Source organism: Onychostoma macrolepis, chromosome 24, assembly GCF_012432095.1.
Source record: "Onychostoma macrolepis isolate SWU-2019 chromosome 24, ASM1243209v1, whole genome shotgun sequence".
In the NCBI taxonomy this organism is placed as follows: Eukaryota; Metazoa; Chordata; class Actinopteri; order Cypriniformes; family Cyprinidae; genus Onychostoma; species Onychostoma macrolepis.
In genome coordinates, this window is record NC_081178.1 from 16,132,882 (window position 1) to 16,151,478 (window position 18,597).

The 18,597-nt window shown below is 37.2% G+C and overlaps 1 protein-coding gene and 1 long non-coding RNA gene across 2 annotated transcripts; one reads left to right on the top strand and one right to left on the bottom strand.

Moving 5' to 3' along the window:
* Positions 1-1,482: 1,482 nt before the first annotated feature.
* pck2 (phosphoenolpyruvate carboxykinase 2 (mitochondrial)) lies at positions 1,483-15,859 on the top strand. Its single transcript, XM_058765749.1, has 10 exons — positions 1,483-2,181; positions 7,414-7,629; positions 7,707-7,891; positions 8,651-8,857; positions 9,551-9,738; positions 9,902-10,064; positions 10,356-10,571; positions 10,706-10,843; positions 14,602-14,697; positions 14,796-15,859. The coding sequence occupies exons 1-10, from the start codon at positions 2,150-2,152 to the stop codon at positions 15,263-15,265; spliced, it is 1,911 nt and encodes a 636-aa protein (XP_058621732.1). The 5' UTR covers positions 1,483-2,149; the 3' UTR covers positions 15,266-15,859.
* On the bottom strand, positions 15,073-17,237 carry LOC131533421 (uncharacterized). Its single transcript, XR_009269103.1, has 4 exons — positions 17,092-17,237; positions 16,324-16,387; positions 15,282-15,370; positions 15,073-15,212 (listed from the first exon to the last, which is right to left on the bottom strand). It is a non-coding gene; the product is annotated as an uncharacterized LOC131533421 (long non-coding RNA).
* Between the last annotated feature and the right edge of the window lie 1,360 nt (positions 17,238-18,597).

The following is an 18,597-nucleotide window of genomic DNA, read 5'->3' on the forward strand; positions in this document are numbered from 1 at the left end:
TGAATTATTAGAAAAATAATGCACACCCGAGGTGGTGATGCGGAGTGGCCGTTACACCTCAGGTGTGCATTATTTTTCTAATAATCCAATGGCCAGTCGTCAATTATTCCTTACATATCTAACCAAGAGACAGTCCGTAAAACAAGCAATGCTAAAGCTTTTCTCTAAACTAACTTCAGCCATTTTTGCTATAGCTGTTCAAGGTCATTTTAGTGGATGTGTCAGATTATTATTATTTTTTTTTACATTCTTCTTAGTTTTCTTATTGTGTCTACTAGCATTCTGTGGTTCTCTATTGTCACAAAGACAAATATTTTAAACAATTTAAAATAACTGTTTTCTATTTTAATATACTTTAAAGTGTATTTTATTCTTGTGACGGCAAAGCTTAATTTTCAGTAATCATCTGCAATTTGGTAAAATGTTTCATGAGCACCAAATCAGCATATTAGAATGATTTCTGAAGGATCATGTGACATTTGACATTTAAATTCAGCTTTGCAATCACAGGAAATAAATTACATTTTAAAATGTATTTGTACAGTTATTATTAAACTGTAATAATGTTTCACAATATTACTGTTTTTACTGTATTTTTTATACAGTATTTTTATACTGTATTTTTTTTTATTTTTTAATGAGCATAAAAGACTTCTTTAAAAAACATTTTTAAAATTCTTACAGACCGCAAAGTTTGGCTTATACTACTGAAATAGGCTACCGAAATAAACTACTGAATATAGAAATAACTGATGATAACTGATTAATACACTCTTTGTAACTTTTAACTATTTAACTTTGTAACTTTTAAAGTGACCTTCAAATAGCAAAAAGAAAATGTTTAAATCTTTTAATTTTAATAATGCAAATGCAAAATAATCAGACACATTATTATATCTATATTATTTCAAATAATTGCCAGTTCATTAATCTCCATGACCATTTTAATGTGTCTTTTGATTTAAAGAATAAAATAAATGAAATAAAAACTAAATGTTTACAGACAACACAGCTTTCTTATTTCTTTCAAAATTAATAGTTTTAGGTAGCCTACTGCTGAACAGCCCTTACGAAAATTAACCATGGTCTTATTGTAGTAAAATTGTAGTAACCATAGTTTTTTGGCATATTGATTACATTTGTATAACCACATGGTTTTTTTAAACTATGGTTAGTGTTGCAAAACCATGGTTAATTTGTGGTTACCATGGTTTAACTATAGTAACCATGGTTTTTGGTTCAATCTGTAGTAAAACCATGGTTTGTTTTCGTAAGGGCGGGTGCTGTTGAATTTCTACACTCAGAAAACAAAGGCTTACTTCCCTCATATTTACATTTATGAATGCCAGTTACTGTAAATGTCTCTCGAGCCCTACACTCTCGGCAGCTGTGATGATGAATGGAGCGACGTCACAGAGACCCAGTAAGCTTCCGCCTTACAGCGTCCACACCATTGAGTCCACACTCAACTTTATCAACATCTGCTGAAAGGCAACGACGCTCACGTGACCTCAGAGCTCGCTAAAGAAGCTTTAAAAATAAGATTCACTTCTACACAACTGTGCTCTGCAGCCGGCGTCGAGCAGGAAAGCGGGACGGAGCACAGCGAGTCCTCTCGGATACAGGACCCGAAGCGCTTGAGTCAGCCGGCGGACCGCGAACTGATCTGAATCCTCGTGATTCTCTGTGTTTGATTGACTTCAATGACTCAGGAGCGTCAATCTAGAGCCTTTTGACTGAAATGCAACAGCTAGTTTTCCCACTTTGTCGTGTTTTATTGGAAGCGCACGCATATAATAGGAAAATATTGAACTTTTAAAATATGTTGTTCATCGACTAGGAAGTTTATCAGTATAAAGCTTTATTTATTATCGAAACACCTCAGGCTGGTTCGCAGGGAGAAGAGCGTCGTTATTAGTGCAGGATCTGAGCTGAGGGTGGGATCAGCTGATGATAAGTTACACGTGTTACAGTGCAAGGGTCTTACTTTACTCTAGTCTACCTCAAGAGCTGGACTATCATACTCATCAGTCTGATATGAGAGGTGCACAGGACTGAAGAGGAACAAGCCACCCCTCTCATATTGCTTTATTTTTATTTTTAGTCATAATTTCGGTTGTTTACTCCACCATTTTCAATTGCACCAAAGATGTCCTGCCTGTTGCTTGGAGTACTTAGGAGGTGAGTGTCTTTTAGACATATTTAAATTAAATGTTATATATGTTATGTAATTATATATATATTTACACATATAATATTTAATGCAAGTTGCTATTATTCTCATATATTATTCAGATCATTACATTTATTTTCTGGTTGTAGCTAAAAACAGAGAATTAAAGGTCTAGGTTTATTATCTTCCTGCAGTCTATCCAATATACAGTATCACACCCCTATCTTTCTTGGGTAAACATCCTTGTTATATAGTTTCTTGTGAGATCAGATATTTAAACAGACTTAAACTGTTCTATAAAAACATTTGTCAACACCCTGTACAATTACAGTATCACCTCCCTTGTTTTAGTGGGGGTACTAAAGTACAATAGTCTGTAATAATGAAGAATGATCTTTGATAGAGTTATATATATATATATATATATATTAAAAAAAAAAAAAAATACAGAGTAAATTATAATACTCCAGTCCAGAGTCCTTCAGTCTGGTATTGGCAACTAATGACATTTGCCACATATTACATGTCACTATTAGAGTGAAACCAGTCACGTACAGGAATGCAGCAACGTAAGTCACACAGAGAAATGTTTAGAGACTCACTATGTATACAGAGTCTGAAAAACAGGTTATGAATGAACAAATTACCATCACCTTTGACCACAAAAGCAAAGTCACAGCAAGCATGTCTGAGTCATTTGTTAAACCGGAATGTGGAATATATTTAGAGATCAACAGCAAAGTGAGAATAATGGTGTTGAACAAAAGATATCCATGCAGATCCCAGCTAAAACCCATTTTATTGTATCTATATCTGCTCTGTCAATCTCTCGCCAGAATGAGTGATTACATCAGCACAGGACTTCAAGTAAATATGCACAGTGTGAAAGTCTCTACTAAACTTTACCCAACAAGATGCATGATACCAGGAACTGATTGTTAATCTGACGTATATGTGTGTGTTTTGAGTGAAAGGGTCTACTAACTTGTTTAACAGGTTATTTTTTGTACTTAAACGCCCTTGAGGTATAGCTCTAAAGCATGCATGAGGTTTAAAAAGAAAAGCACCCTTTTGGCTGAGTTTTATTATTTCACACATTTCTCAAATTGTTAATGTCTCAGTGTTGTGTGCCTGAAGTGGCCATACCCTGTTTAACCAGACTCTGAGGGGAGGGGAGGGGAGTGAATGCCAAGGAGGCCATCTGATTGGTTGGTTCATGTGGGGGGGGTGTTTAACTGCCTACGACAATTGATGGCTTAAAGCTCAGTGGTTATTGATGAAAGTCAGGGATCACGGGGGTCAAAATCGTGATAGACTCAAAGACTTTGTTCTAGTTAAGTTCGTATACGTTTGATGGCTTTGGAAAACAATAGAGGGGAGTGTGGCAATTGGGGTGGGTGTTTATGCTGAACTGAATCTAAGGGTAAAGGCAAGGAACTTCTCTTGCTATCCTTCAAATATTCTCTTCATTATAGCCAACAGGCCTTGCAGTCACAAGCTGTCTTGTTAATTGATTATGCTGACCATGCTCAGCTCACAAACACTGTTATAGAATGACAATCTGGTCTCAGATGATTTTTGACCTATATTTTAGCTCAGAAAGCAGAGGATTGAATGGCAAGAATAAAAAGGTCTCTCGTCTAGCATGAAACCTTTGTTCTGTTTTTGCTTTTTTGTTTGCTCACCGAACTTGTGGTTTTTCCTTTCTTTAGCTTTCTCTGTTTCTCTCCCTCATTTTTCTGCTTTCATGTGAGAAATACTGATAGAGAGTATCCTCTTCTCCTCCTCATTCTTCCTTTTTTTGTCTTTATCATGCATTTTATTCAGTTTATTGAGGGGGTATGCATTCTATCAGTTTGTGCATTCCCTGGGAATCAAAGCCATACCTTTAGCTTAATATTGTAAATTAAAAACACAAAAAAATTACTTGCTGTAAATGTAAAAATATATATATATATTATTATTTTATTTTTATTTTTTATTTTTTATTTTTTTTCAGTCACTTATAAAACAATATTTTGCGGGGGAAAAAAGGCGACTTAAAGTCTGAACTGGGCTGCAAACCTTTAACTGTTAAAACATTTTTTGAAGTTATTGGAGCATGTTGTACAAGAAAACTGTATAGGTTTTTCTATTTAAAAATATCAGTTTTTATTTAATGTGTTTTCTTGTAATTGTTTGTGAAATTAACTAGCAATTTCTGATTGAATATTTGTTCTATACTAGTTCTTCAGTGTATACAGTACATGTAGTGCATTTCATTCCAAAGGACACAAATTAGTCTTGCAGATTCTTAATCATTTATCTTTTAGTTCCGGTCAAAGATCTGTGTTAAAGTACATTTAGTGGTTATGGCGCAACATTCATAATGACATGCTGCCAGCTCAAATATATGTTCATTCATTAATGTAATGTGATGGATTACATAGATACATTATCTACAGTCTTTAGCTTAGACTTTAAACTGAGTTGGCTTTATATTATCCACCTTATTTCTTACCATAAGAGAGCTCACATTTTTGCTAGAATGTGCAAGACATCCGGTGTCATCAGCTTCTAGTTATTTTAGCTGTACAAAAACAATCCATTGTTTTGCTTGATATTGCAAACTGTTAATTGCTATCATATTATATTAATTATAGTAATCATAAGCACACTGGTTTGTAGTGCAAATAAATTTGCCGTTTGACCTTTATCCTTAGAGCAGCTTGGAAGGCTAACACATTCACTGCAAATAGCTTACTTTCTTGTTGAAATACAAGGTGGATTCCAAATTAGATTAGGCCGTTGTGAGGACACACACTCTCTTTAATAAATGTTAGACAATTATTGTTTATAATTGAAGCTTAGTTCAATAAATTGGTAGGTAATATTGAGTAACGTACATTTCAGACGCTGTATGGTCAGTTAATGGAAATAGGTCCAAAGAACGTTACAGGAGAATAACAGTTGCGCATCTACGAGCAATGCATGGTAGCAGTGTTTCGTTCCTGTGTGAATGGGTGTTTTTGAACGAATTCAGTCGTTTCGTTCCAGTGTGAATCAATATTTGGAACCAATCTTCTGAGTGAATGATTCAAATGAGTCATAAAGACAGTGACTTGTCACCTCCTGCTGGTGTATTGATGTTACTTGCAGAGATCGATGAATAATTCCCCACCACTAATAGCCTACACAGAATGATACAAACGGCGAGAAGTCACTGTGTTGTTGGACTGTATATCAACACACTAACTATTAATAAGATAAACTTTGTATGGTCTGTGAATTTTTGTAAAAAAAATAACTAAAACCTCAAATGTATCGCGATTAATTACATCCAAAATAAAAGTTTTTGTTTACATAATACAGTGGGGGAAAAAATAGTTTGATCCCCTGCTGATTTTGTACGTTTGCACACTGACAAAGAAATGATCAGATATAATTTTAATGGTAGGTTTATTTGAACTGTGAGAGACAGAATAACAACAAAAAAATCCAGAAAAACACATTTAAAAAAAGTTATAAATTGATTTGCATTTTAATGAGTTAAATAAGTATTTGATCCCCTATAAATCAGCAAGATTTCTGGCTCCCAGGTGTCTTTTATACAGGTAAGGAGCTGAGATTAGGAGCACTCTCTAAAAGGGAGTGCTGGTATAAAAGTCAACATGTCCACAGAAGCAATCAATCAATCAGATTCCAAACTGTCCACCATGGCCAAGACCAAAGAGCTGTCCAAGGATGTCAGGGACAAGATTGTAGACCGACACAAGGCTGGAATGGGCTACAAGACTATCGCCAAGCAGCTTGGTGAGAAGGTGACAACAGTTGATGCGATTATTTGCAAATGGAAGAAACACAAAATAACTGTCAATCTCCCTCGGTCTGGGGCTCCATGCAAGATCTGACCTCGTGGAGTTTCAATGATCATGAAAACGGTGAGGAATCAGCCCAGAACTACACGGGAGGAACTTGTCAATGATCTCAAGGCAGCTGGGACCATAGTCACCAAGAAAATAATTGGTAACACACTACGCTGTGAAGGACTGAAATCCTGCTGCGCCCGCAAGGTCCCCCTGCTCAAGAAAGCACATGTACAGGCCCGTCTGAGACCAAGTTCGCCAATGATTCAGAGGAGAACTGGGTGAAGGTGTTGTGGTCAGATGAGACCAAAATCGAGCTTTTGGCATCAACTCAACTCGCCGTGTTTGGAGGAGCAGGAATGCTGCCTATGACCCCAAGAACACCATCCCCACCGTCAAAAATGGAGGTGGAAACATTATCCTTTGGGGGTGTTTTTTTGCTTAGGGGAAAGGACAACTGCACCGCATCAAAGGGACGATGGACGGGGCCATGTACCATCAGGGCCAGGGCATTGAAGCCAGCCAGGGCATTGAAAATGGTCGTGGATGGTTATTCCAGCATGAGAATGACCCAAAACACACGGCCAAGGCAACAAAGGAGAGGCTCAAGAAGAAGCACATTAAGGTCCTGGAGTGGTCTAGCCAGTCTCCAGACCTTAATCCCATAGAAAATCTGTGGAGGCAGCTGAGGGTTCGAGTTGCCAAACATCAGCCTCGAAACCTTAATGACTTGGAGAGGATCTGCAAAGAGGAGTGGGACAAAATCCCTCCTGAGGTGTGTGCAAACCTGGTGGCCAACTATAAGAAACGTCTGACCTCTGTGATTGCCAACAAGGGTTTTGCCACCAAGTATTAAGTCATGTTTTGCGAAGGGGTCAAATACTTATTTCATTCATTAAAATGAAAATCAATTTATAACTTTTTGAAATGCGTTTTTCTGGATTTTTTTGTTGTTATTCTGTCTCTCACTTTTCAAATAAACCTACCATTAAAATTATAGACTGATCATTTCTTTGTCATTGGGCAAACGTACAAAATCAGCAGGGGATCAAACAATTTTTTCCCCACTGTGTGTGTGTACTGTGTATATTTATTATGTCTATATAAATACACACATACATGCATATATTTAAGAAAAATATGTTATGTTTATATATTAAATATATTTATCTGTAATATAAATCATATACATGTAAACATTTTCAAAATAAATACTGTGTGTGTATTTATATATACATAATAAATATACACAGTACACATACATATATTATGTAAACAAAAACTTTTATTTTGGATGCGATTAATTGTGATTAATCGTTTGACAGCACTAGATGCATGATATTTACAGACCATATCTGTATGATGTTGTACTAATGTTTGTGTCTGTCCATGCAGGCGAAATGCCATCAGTACAGCTTCAGTGGGTGTGCGGTCCCTCGCCTCCATCCCCTCTCTGCCCCCGTCAGTGGCGGAGTTTGTGTCGGGCGCAGTGGCTGAATGTAAACCTGCTAAAGTGCACGTGGTCACAGGCACTCCAGAGGAGACGGCAGACATCCTGGCCAACCTGGAGAAAGAGGGCATGGTGAAGAAACTCGCCAAATATGAAAACTGGTAAGTACTTTTTTTCTAGTCTCATCATTAGTTTTTAAACCAATACTGATGATAATGTGAATGATTTTGCATCGCAGCTGGTTGGCACGTACTGACCCTAAAGATGTGGCTCGCGTCGAGAGTAAAACTGTGATTGTCACTAAGGACCAAAGAGACACTATTCCCATTCCCACCGGAGGGGCCAAGTCCCAGCTGGGCAGCTGGATGAGTGAGCAAGACTTTCAGAAAGCCAGACAGGACCGCTTTCCTGGCTGCATGGCAGGTGTGTGTTACTTAAACCACTGAACAATAACTGAAACCTGTCAAATAGTTCCTTTAACCACCAAAAAAATGTTGTGGAAAATATGTCTTAAATAAAAATAAATATTAAAATAATAATATTAAATAATATCATAAATATTATTTGTTATATAAATATATTAAATATTATTTTATATACTACTAAATGTTATTTAGAATTATATAAAACATTATTGAATTTTTAAACATATAAAATATAACAGTATATCAATGAATATGTTCAATAATAATGACAAATCCAGGGATCTGAATCAGCTCTTTAAAATGCTGAAAGAGCACTCATCTATATTGTGCTGCTGGATATATGCCCGGTTATAATGCTTTTCTTCATTATTTGATCATCATTTGATAAATAACTGCTGCCATGATCAATAGTAAATGTACACAAACCAGAGCTCTCTTAAATCAAATTCAGTTTGCTGTGGCACCTGCCTTCCATGGACAGCAATAGTGCAATGTTAACTGTGTCAAGCAAATAGAAATATTATATACAGTTCTGACTTGCATAGAAAAGAGTCATGTGTGCGCTGAAAATAATTACTTTCCACAGAATCCTGTCATTAGAGCTTAAGTTGTATTTAACCTGACATATTCCTTTAAAATCTGAATATCCATAAAATTGTTCATTAGTCCACACACTCATGTAGGATAGTCTGGGACACTGAAAGGAAACCTTCGGAATGAATCTCTTCAATATTTGTGTCTTTCTGTCCCTCTATAGGACGCACTATGTATGTGATCCCCTTCAGTATGGGCCCTGTGAACTCTTCTCTTGCTAAGTTTGGTGTTCAGGTGACAGATTCTCCATATGTGGTGGCCAGCATGGGCATCATGACACGCATGGGGACACCTGTGCTGGAGAAACTAGCCGAGGGTGCTGAGTTTGTGCGCTGCCAGCACTCTTTGGGCCGACCTTTACCACTCAAAGGTACCTTACTGCTTTATTTTAATGTCAGATTAAATGTAAATGTGACTCATTCGATCAAATGAAACTCTAAATTTCACCAGTTCCTTCAAATGATCGATTGTGTCACTTTATTTGCCACATATTATTTATTATTTACAATATTATTTGGCTAATTACATTACCTTTCAAAAGTTTGGGGTCAGTAAGCTTTTATGTATTCGAAAGAAGTCTCCAAGGCTGCATTTATTTGATTAAAAATACAATAAACACAGCTCTATTGTGAAATATTACTATAATTTTAAAAAAGTAATTTTTTTTGAAAAGTAATTTATTCCTGTGATGAAAAAAAACTTAATTTTCAGTCTTCAGTGTCACATGATCCTTCAGAAATCATTCTAAATATGCTGATTTGCTGCTCAAGGAACATTTCTTATTATTACCAATGTTAAAAATCGTTGTGCTGCTCAATATTTTTTGTGGAAACCGTAATGCATTTCGTCAGGATTCTTTCGAGTTTAAAAGAACAGTATTTATTTGAACTAGAAATCTTTTGTAACATTATAAATGACTTTACGTCTGATCAATTTATTGTGTCCTTGCTGAAAAGTATTAATTTATAAAAAGAAAAAAACCTGCCCCCAAACTTTTAAACTGTACTGTATATATTTTTATTTTCTTGTCAATATCTTATCTTTCCCTGTTATTCCCGCACAGCTCCTCTAGTAAACAGCTGGCCTTGTAACCCGGACAAGGTGTTGATCTCACATCTTCCTGACACCAGACAGATCCTGTCCTTCGGCAGCGGTTATGGTGGAAACTCGCTCCTTGGAAAGAAATGTTTTGCTCTTCGTATTGCCTCACGTATTGCGAAAGACGAAGGCTGGTTGGCTGAACACATGCTGGTATGGGATCCAAGATTCGTCTTGCTTATCCCCTATAAGACCTTTGAGTTTAATGAAAGTTTATATATTAGCCATATCGATCAAGTAACAGTGCATTGTACTTATGTACTACTCTTTTAGCTGGAGTCATCATTTGTAAAACATGTGTTTCTTTCTCCACCAGATTCTGGGAATCACAAATCCTCAGGGTGTAAAACGGTACATTGCAGCAGCGTTCCCGAGTGCTTGTGGGAAAACTAACCTGGCCATGATGAAACCATCGCTGCCAGGCTGGAAGGTCGAGTGTGTGGGCGATGACATTGCCTGGATGAAATTTGACAGTCAGGGTGAGAAATATGACTTGTCCTAGACAACATATGCATCTGTTGACACAGCATGACAAGTGTGGGTTTATGGACAGCCAGGAAATGACACCGTAACTTTTATTTTAGCATTTTTATTGGGCAGCAGAAAGAGAACTAATTAAAATAGAAATAAGTACATGGCTCACAGTAAACAAAACACCCAGTTGCTGAGAAACAGTTTTGCTGTATAGTGTTGATTGAAATACTGTTGTTTATGGTTATAAATAGAGGTTTTCAACAGAGATGGTGGTGTATTTTGACTTTCTTCACCAGGTAAACTCAGAGCCATTAATCCAGAGAATGGTTTCTTTGGAGTTGCCCCCGGGACGTCCCTGAAGACAAACCCTCATGCCATGACAACCATCTCCAGGAACACAGTGTTCACTAATGTGGGCGAGACCAGCGATGGGGGAGTTTGGTGGGAGGGTCTAGAACCACCTGCACCTGGGATCAAACTCACAGACTGGCATGGAAAATCCTGGAAGTATGGTAAGATCATTGTTTAGGAAACTCATTGTTACAGAATATTTCAATTCTTAGAAGCATTTATAATGGACAAAAACTTCAGCATCTGTGGCATGGTGTTATAATGGTGTTGGTTTATCTCTTTGTGTGTTTCTCAGGTGATTCTACACTGTGTGCTCACCCGAACTCCAGGTTTTGTGCCCCAGCTGGTCAGTGCCCCATCATAGACCCACTCTGGGAAAGTGATGAGGGCGTCCCCATTGATGCCATTGTATTTGGTGGAAGAAGACCAGAAGGTGGGTGGTATCACTGAATCAAAACTGCATATATAAAATGCACATATTATGTAAGAAATCAATACTTTTAAGGCCGTGTCACAATTAACTAAAACCATGAAAAAAAAAAAAGTGAATTTGTTACCTGAAATAAAATAAATGCACAACAAGTGGGAAATACAAAATATATATTAAAAAAATTCAAAATATTTATAAAAACTAAAATAGTATCTTGCTACTAAAATAAGGACAATAACTATAACAATAATGATAAAAAGATATAGTTTTCCAGCTGATGAATGATAGCATTGACAGCCTATCAGAATCCATCCTGCTTTAAAGAGCTCAATCATTTAAAGTGGCAGATGACAAACTGCAGAGCATTAATTCTGTATATATTGGTGTGGATGCTATTTATCGTTATGTATTGCTAGTTATTGTTATCATGCCTGGTGTAAACAGTAAGGATGCATTAATTTGATATAAATTAACAAAAAATTCAAATAAATGCTGTGCTTTGCCTTCACAGGAATGAATTACATTTTTAATATATTAAAACAAAGCAGTAATTTTTAAATTGTAATAATATTTTACAATAATGCCATTATTACAGCATTTTTAATCAAATAAATGCAGCCTTGGTGAACATAAGAGACTTCGAAAACATTTAAAAAAAGCGTCACACTTTCTAACGGTGCTGTATACATACATAGACATTTGCTATACATTTTTTTCAGTATGGTTTTTGTTTTCAAAACTGATGTGAGACAAGTGTGGTGCTAATCAGCAAGAGGAGGTGCCAATAAAAGGTCCGTACACCATACTAATGAAGCAATACAACTGTTTATTGTTGATACACAATAATGATTGTGTGATAATGATAATAGATAAATGCATAAAATAATAATGATAATAAAAAATAAACAGTTTAAAGCAGAATAATCACAAACCAGTGCATAATATAAGAATGATCATGAGTAAATGGATAAAAGATAATAATAATAATAATAATAATGAGTGAGCATACACTAAAACTAAACCCCAGAGCCAAGTATTAGAACAAATATACAACCTCAAAACCGTGCCATCATCTTCATTATTCAAAAGACTGGGGAGCCCGTTTCAGTCACAGTAGAAGACCAGTCTGAGAATGCCGGGCAACGCGCGCTTATCCCACGACTGAGCTTTCCACGGTTTCTGAAAGAAACCCCTTTTTTATACTTTAAAATTAAGTGTGGTTTAAGAACAACCCTCCAGGTGAGAGAGAAAGCAAACTGGCCAGGCTCGCTCCCCCTCCCAATTGGGTGCACTTCGTTTTAATTACAGAAAAAGATGAGTTCTTAATTGGCAATATCTCTGAGGTTTCGTAATCAACATGGTGCCAGGATCCTGCACCTAATATTGTTCAAACGACAACAGTTTCCAACCTTATCTTGAAGGTCAATGCAATAGACTCCCTTATACTTTCCCAAGAGATAGTGATGTTGATTTGCATTAATTGCGACCTTGAAAGTATCCCCCTTAAATTCCATTCCCACAAATCACTTTTGTCAGTTGACCCAAATCCACCCTCCCCCTTGCTGTTCTCACTGAGGGTTTAGGTATGTCTTCTACATTTCCCATATGTACTGGCTTAATTAGAATTTGAGCCATTTTACTTCCCTTAAATTTTACTGGATTGCCGTATATAAGGGTGCCCTCTGCCCCCGTATCGATTAAGGCCCTGACATTTTGAACGTTTTTGGTTTTCCAATAAATTTCCAGCGTACAGCTGTACCATAGGGTCTAATATCCTAATATCCTCATGCGACGAAGAAGTTGCACGAATTGCGGGGGCTCGACCTGATTCCTAGTAGTGATGTTGTTGGGCCATTTCATCCAATTCTTTACACGGGTAAAGACTCTTTTTCTTATTCTTCCCCTTCTTAAATTTCTTCTTCCCCTTCGTCCCCGATCTGTTTTCAAAGGCCTTTGCCTTTTCTTCTGGTTCTTCCTCTGAGTCATCCTCCGAGGGGGATGACTCCGAGGAAGAAGACGACATCTTTCTTTTTATTCTTTGACTTGTACATAGAGTGATTACATTTGCAAGTTGGTTCATTGAAGGACATACGCTCACAACACTGCACCATGCTTATCTGTTTCACCGGTTGCGGCGGATCTCCCTTAACCACTCCTTTCTTGTGAGTCAATTTGATTAACTCACTAGTGGGTTTTCCATCCATGTCTTCTCTATTAACCCCTGCCTGCCGCAACAGAGCCCATAACTGTTTTCTGGAAACCCCCTCCTGAATGCCTCCCCCAGTATTTCCTGATGTATTACCATTATTGGGAGTAAATCGTGGTTTCTCGATCTTGTCCCATTCCTCCAAGTCACCTAACTCCCGTAATTTGGTAACTGTACCTCCTATCGTCCAATCCTCTGCCCCCAAAAGGACAGCCATTACTGGTCCTTTGTACTGGGAAGGGGCATTCTTTATAATGGCATTTCTCATGGATAAAGTCAGTGGGGTGTCATCCAACTCTCCTGTATGCCCTGTGGCAGCTGCCCTCATAGCTAATTCTCTTAAACGTGAGACAGCCTCATTCAAAGTGTGCCATTGTCCCTCCTTAAAGGAACAACTTCCCTCATTTGGGAAGCGTCGATACACTGCAGTAGCAATAAGGGTTAACAAGCTACTGTCATTTCCATCAAAAGCTTCTGCCTCAGTTTTCATTCCAGCTCGGACAACCGGATCATTACACAGATCTAAGAAGTGCATACTATCAACAGCATCCACTCTGATCTGACTTGCTCCCTGATCATAAAGACGCACTAACCAACGATCAAGAGGCTCTCCCGATTTTTGTTTCATTCGCTCTCTGATGTCTGAAATTTCATGATGAGTATAATCTTCCATTACATCTTGCCTGTTATTACCCAATGCTCCCTGCACTAATCTCCTCCTCTGAATTGGTTTTACCTGAACAGATGGGGGATCTATTTCAGATCCCTCATCTGGACCGACACCTTCGTCCGATGCAGTATCATAATCATCAGAATCCCAAATATTCCCATCCCAAGCGGACGGGTCCCACCCATCTGCATTTGCAGTAGCTACAAACGCCCGTACTTTACGTACATTTGGTTTTCGCTTCTTTTTAGCATTAACTTTGACTACCTGAAGAGCAGCTTTTTCTGCCATGCCAGTCATCTGATTAAGGCACTGGCGCAAAATTTCTGCTTGACCTTGCGCTAATGAGTCGCACCCTAAGGCTTCCGTCATTTCTTTCATCATTTTCTCTACCTTTCTGATCTGCTTTCTGTAAGCAGTTAACACGATCCACAAGTGACCCTGTAAGCCCTTCAATGGATCCTTTTCCGAGACTGCAACCTTTTTCAAGCATGATTCTACTTGATGCGGGTCTGCGTCCCTCAGTGCACCAGACCAGCACTGAGGTAACCCTCCGCCCTTTCTGAGTTCTCTTGCAACTGACTCATACAAAGTGTCATCCCACTCGGAAAGCACATCAGGCTCGGGCTACTTCACTTTCTTACGAAACATTGCATCAGTATACCTTCAAAACACCCTTGAGACCTTCTCTGCCTTGCACAAAAATCACTTTAAATGCAATAGACTCCCTTATACTTTCCCAAGAGATAGTGATGCTGATTTGCATTAATTGCGACCTTGAAAGTATCCCCCTTAAATTCCATTCCCACGCTGTTTATCCGTTGAGCGCACAAAACAACCCATCCTTTACAACATTATATCTTAAAATGTACCTGTCTTTTTTCCCAGGTGTGCCTTTGGTGTACGAGTCATTTAACTGGCGTCACGGTGTGTTTGTGGGTGCAGCCATGAGATCTGAATCCACAGCTGCTGCTGAACATAAAGGTACAAATTTTAATTTCTCCATATGATAAAAAGTACATTTAAGCACTTACTGACAAACTGAACAAAAAATTATAATATATATGGCTCATTTTCTTTAGGTAAAGTAATCATGCATGACCCCTTCGCCATGCGTCCTTTCTTCGGTTACAACTTCGGTGACTACCTGGCCCACTGGTTGAGTATGGAGACGCGCAAGGGCCAGACCCAACTCCCCAAGATCTTCCACGTCAACTGGTTCCGGAAAGATCAGAAGACCGGCTCTTTCTTGTGGCCAGGGTTTGGAGAGAACGCCCGCGTCCTCGAGTGGATCTTCAAACGATGTGGCCGTACCAGTGAAGACGAGGCTGCCACCAAAAGTATTGTGGGATGGATTCCACAAAACGGTGCCATAAACACAGAAGGCCTGGGTGGGAATATCGATATGGGTGCCCTCTTTAACCTGCCCAAACCCTTCTGGCAGAAGGAAACACAGGAGCTTCGGACCTACTTCACCCAGCAGGTTGGAGCTGATCTACCTGCACAAGTGGAAGGAGAGCTGAGGGCGCTGGAGGAGAGAGTGAGGGATTGAACAGACGCTACATTACATTGATGTTGAGCAGATGTGAAGAGTAGGATGGGTTGAGGTGGTGGTAACTGTTTTAATGTGACTGTTGCACTGCAGTAGATGCTGCACCTGAGAAACACAAAACCAAAAAGTTCACTAGATGCCATCAGTGGTATCAATACCCAGGTGCCTTATTTTATCTTACAATAGAAGCTAAAAACTCTATTTAATGTTTACAAACTATGTCTCAAAATGCCTTTTAGATTATTTTACCGTTTAAACAAGACCACATTATGAATTGAAACCACAGCATCTTCAATATATATAGTTTATGAGTACACTACCTAATATCTGTTTATTTTGAGCAAATATATTAGACATGTCTTTAAGGAGAGCACCAATACCATCATTTTTTTTATCGTCATTTTACTGGTTACCTAATGAAAGCTGAATTTTTATTTCCAAGGATTTTGCCTTTAATCAGTGGAATATGATTGACATGAATCAGGTTGAGCTAGGGTTGAACGATCCGGACCAAAGAACACAGACAAGTCTCAGCCATTGAATGTGTACATGTTTTTACATGAGCTGACTGAATAAATACAACTCTAAACCAAACGTTGTTATGTGCGTCACTCAGTTTTCTAACATAACATCAGATGTAATAAACTATCATTCATAAAGATTGAACTGATACTGCAGTTATCGCTTTACTTCACACGATATGCCATAAATCTCATGTTTACAGCATCCATTCTGTTTTGAACAAGACATTATCAAATAAGATTCAGTGTGAATATAAACTTTGCATAATGTTTTGAATCTGAACTTTAATCAGTTATACAGTGAGTTGAGCATAGAAATGATGATGGAAAACATCTCTCATACAATGGCATTTAATGTAATTTTTACTATTCCTGAGTGTATTCTTAAAATATTCAAATCTGCATTATAACAGTGACTGCATCTATAGGTCTTCTACATCACTCACCACAAAGAAACACTTTGTGCTTAATTTTCTGTATCTAGTGTGCTACAAAACCCCCCATGTACACTATGATGCAAAAGAAAGCTAAATTTACCTCATACTAAAACAATGTCCTCCCACACAGCCAGCAATCATGGGTCCACCCTGTCCGAAAAATTCTAAATAATAAAAGAGTGAATTTGAATTTAAATGTGAGTTTTGTGGCATTTCACATCATTAGATCAGTAACTGATTGTTAGCAACACGCACAAATACTTTAGGTCTGAATCAATGAAGAGACTTCCTGAGTTACATAGCCTATGCATGATACCATCACAACATACATAGAATGGTTAACACAAAATACAAATATCAAAAGCAAAAGTATGTATTCATATTTTACTTTTTTTGTAATAAAAAAACCATTTAATGCTAATTAGAAAAAAATAGTCCTTGACAGTGACAGAAAATAACTTTTCCAATAAAGATTTCCAGGAGCCCTTTTTTACTTAAGGTCAAATTTTCTAACCATAGTAAAGAATATGTCATAATTCATATAAATTCTATAATGAAGTGAGTGATTTTTTTGATTTCGGAACAGTCTACAAGCATAGCACTCTTACCATTTCAGTCATTCAAAAGATAAAGCTAATACTAGTACACAACTTTAAATTTAGCTAGCATCTTTATGAATGGCTTATTAAATCATCACTCCATTTTTTTTTTTTTTTACAAAAGTGATTAATCATTCAGGTCAGGAAGGAAACACCAACGTGAACGCAATGGTTGGCGAAATAGAGCAAATATTGACCATACTGAGTCTATAATATGCTTAATATGAACTTCAACATAACATTAACATTTATTTATTTATATTATATACCATATTGCATAAAGCAGGGGTTACCAAACTTGATCCTGGAGGGCCGGTGTCCTGCAGAGTTTAGCTCCAATTTACCTCAACACACCTGCCTGGAAGTTTCTAGTATACCTAAGACCTTGATTAGCTGCTTCAGGTGTGTTTGATTAGGGTTGAAGCTAAACCTGCAGGACACCGGCCCTCCAGGACCGAACTTGGTGACCCCTGGTATAAAGTATAAAATAGCAATCTTAAAAGGAGAACAAATATGATAGATATCCTGATGAACCTAAAATAAAACAGACTAGGAACTTTCTTTACGCTCCGTGTTATTTTTAAACACATGATATTTCATCTGCTTATCTCTGAGAAAATGGTCGCTTCCTTCCTTTCAGTTTAAACTAGACCGGTTTTCGCGAGTCAGCCTAAAATTAAACATTACAAGTATATGAACATACAGTATCATACCTGAATCACAAAAACATTTAACGTTAAATAATAAAAATTCAGCACTTCGGCAACGGTGACTACAGACGTTCTTTGCCAGCAGGGGTCACTCATACCCAATTAAATGATTAATACACCGGTAATTTTGCTGAAATATATATTATGTGGAATATTTTTTGATATGCATGCGCATTTAACAATAATAACAATATATCAATAATAATAATAATAATAATAAAAAAAAAAACATGTTTATGTTGCTACGGATGGTTGCTAATGGTGTTGCACAGTGATACACATATTTGCTCGGTCATTATAGCCGAACTTTATCGTAAATAAAACACGAGAATTATATGTCTTATTATTTGTATCTTATCCGATACTTTGTACTTTGTATACAAATATTTATTTTTTATTTTATTTAATTTTTTTATTTGGATGTCTTGATATAATTGTATATTTTTCTTTGTTGTAGTTCTAATAATAATAATAATAATAATAATAAATTTTTTTTTTTTTTAAATTATGCTGATGAAACGGGGAAGTCACGGGGAAGATGGCTTGCTAATGCTGTTAAAAGTTTTTTCACAACATCGTTGAGCGACCCAGGAACCTGGCTTGGTATCAGCCTTTTTGCCCTAGCCGTGCACAGAGCTCACTGCAATACAGTAATAACCATTTAAGCTATTTTCCTGCTAAAAATCTAAATGTAATTTATCTGTGGTGCAAAATAAATAAATAATAATAATAATAGGGAGCTCTTTTTTGGCCCTACACATAATTATTATGGGCCTAGCAAAGGACAAGGAATGCAGATCTAACACGCCACTGGAAAAAATCTAATGTTCCAGGTGCAAAATATAATCCTTTAAAAAATCTCTATAGTGCAATAAAATATGTAATATGCAAAAACTATTTGTGCAATGTATTCATTTATTGTCCAAAATACTCACAAAAAAATCATGCAGAAAATACAACAATACACAGTAAGTTCTGTCTGAATATAAACAGATGGTAAAAACACTCAAAACAGATCTGTGCATTAGATTGAACACAGCCTTTTAGATCTGGTGCTGTTTATGA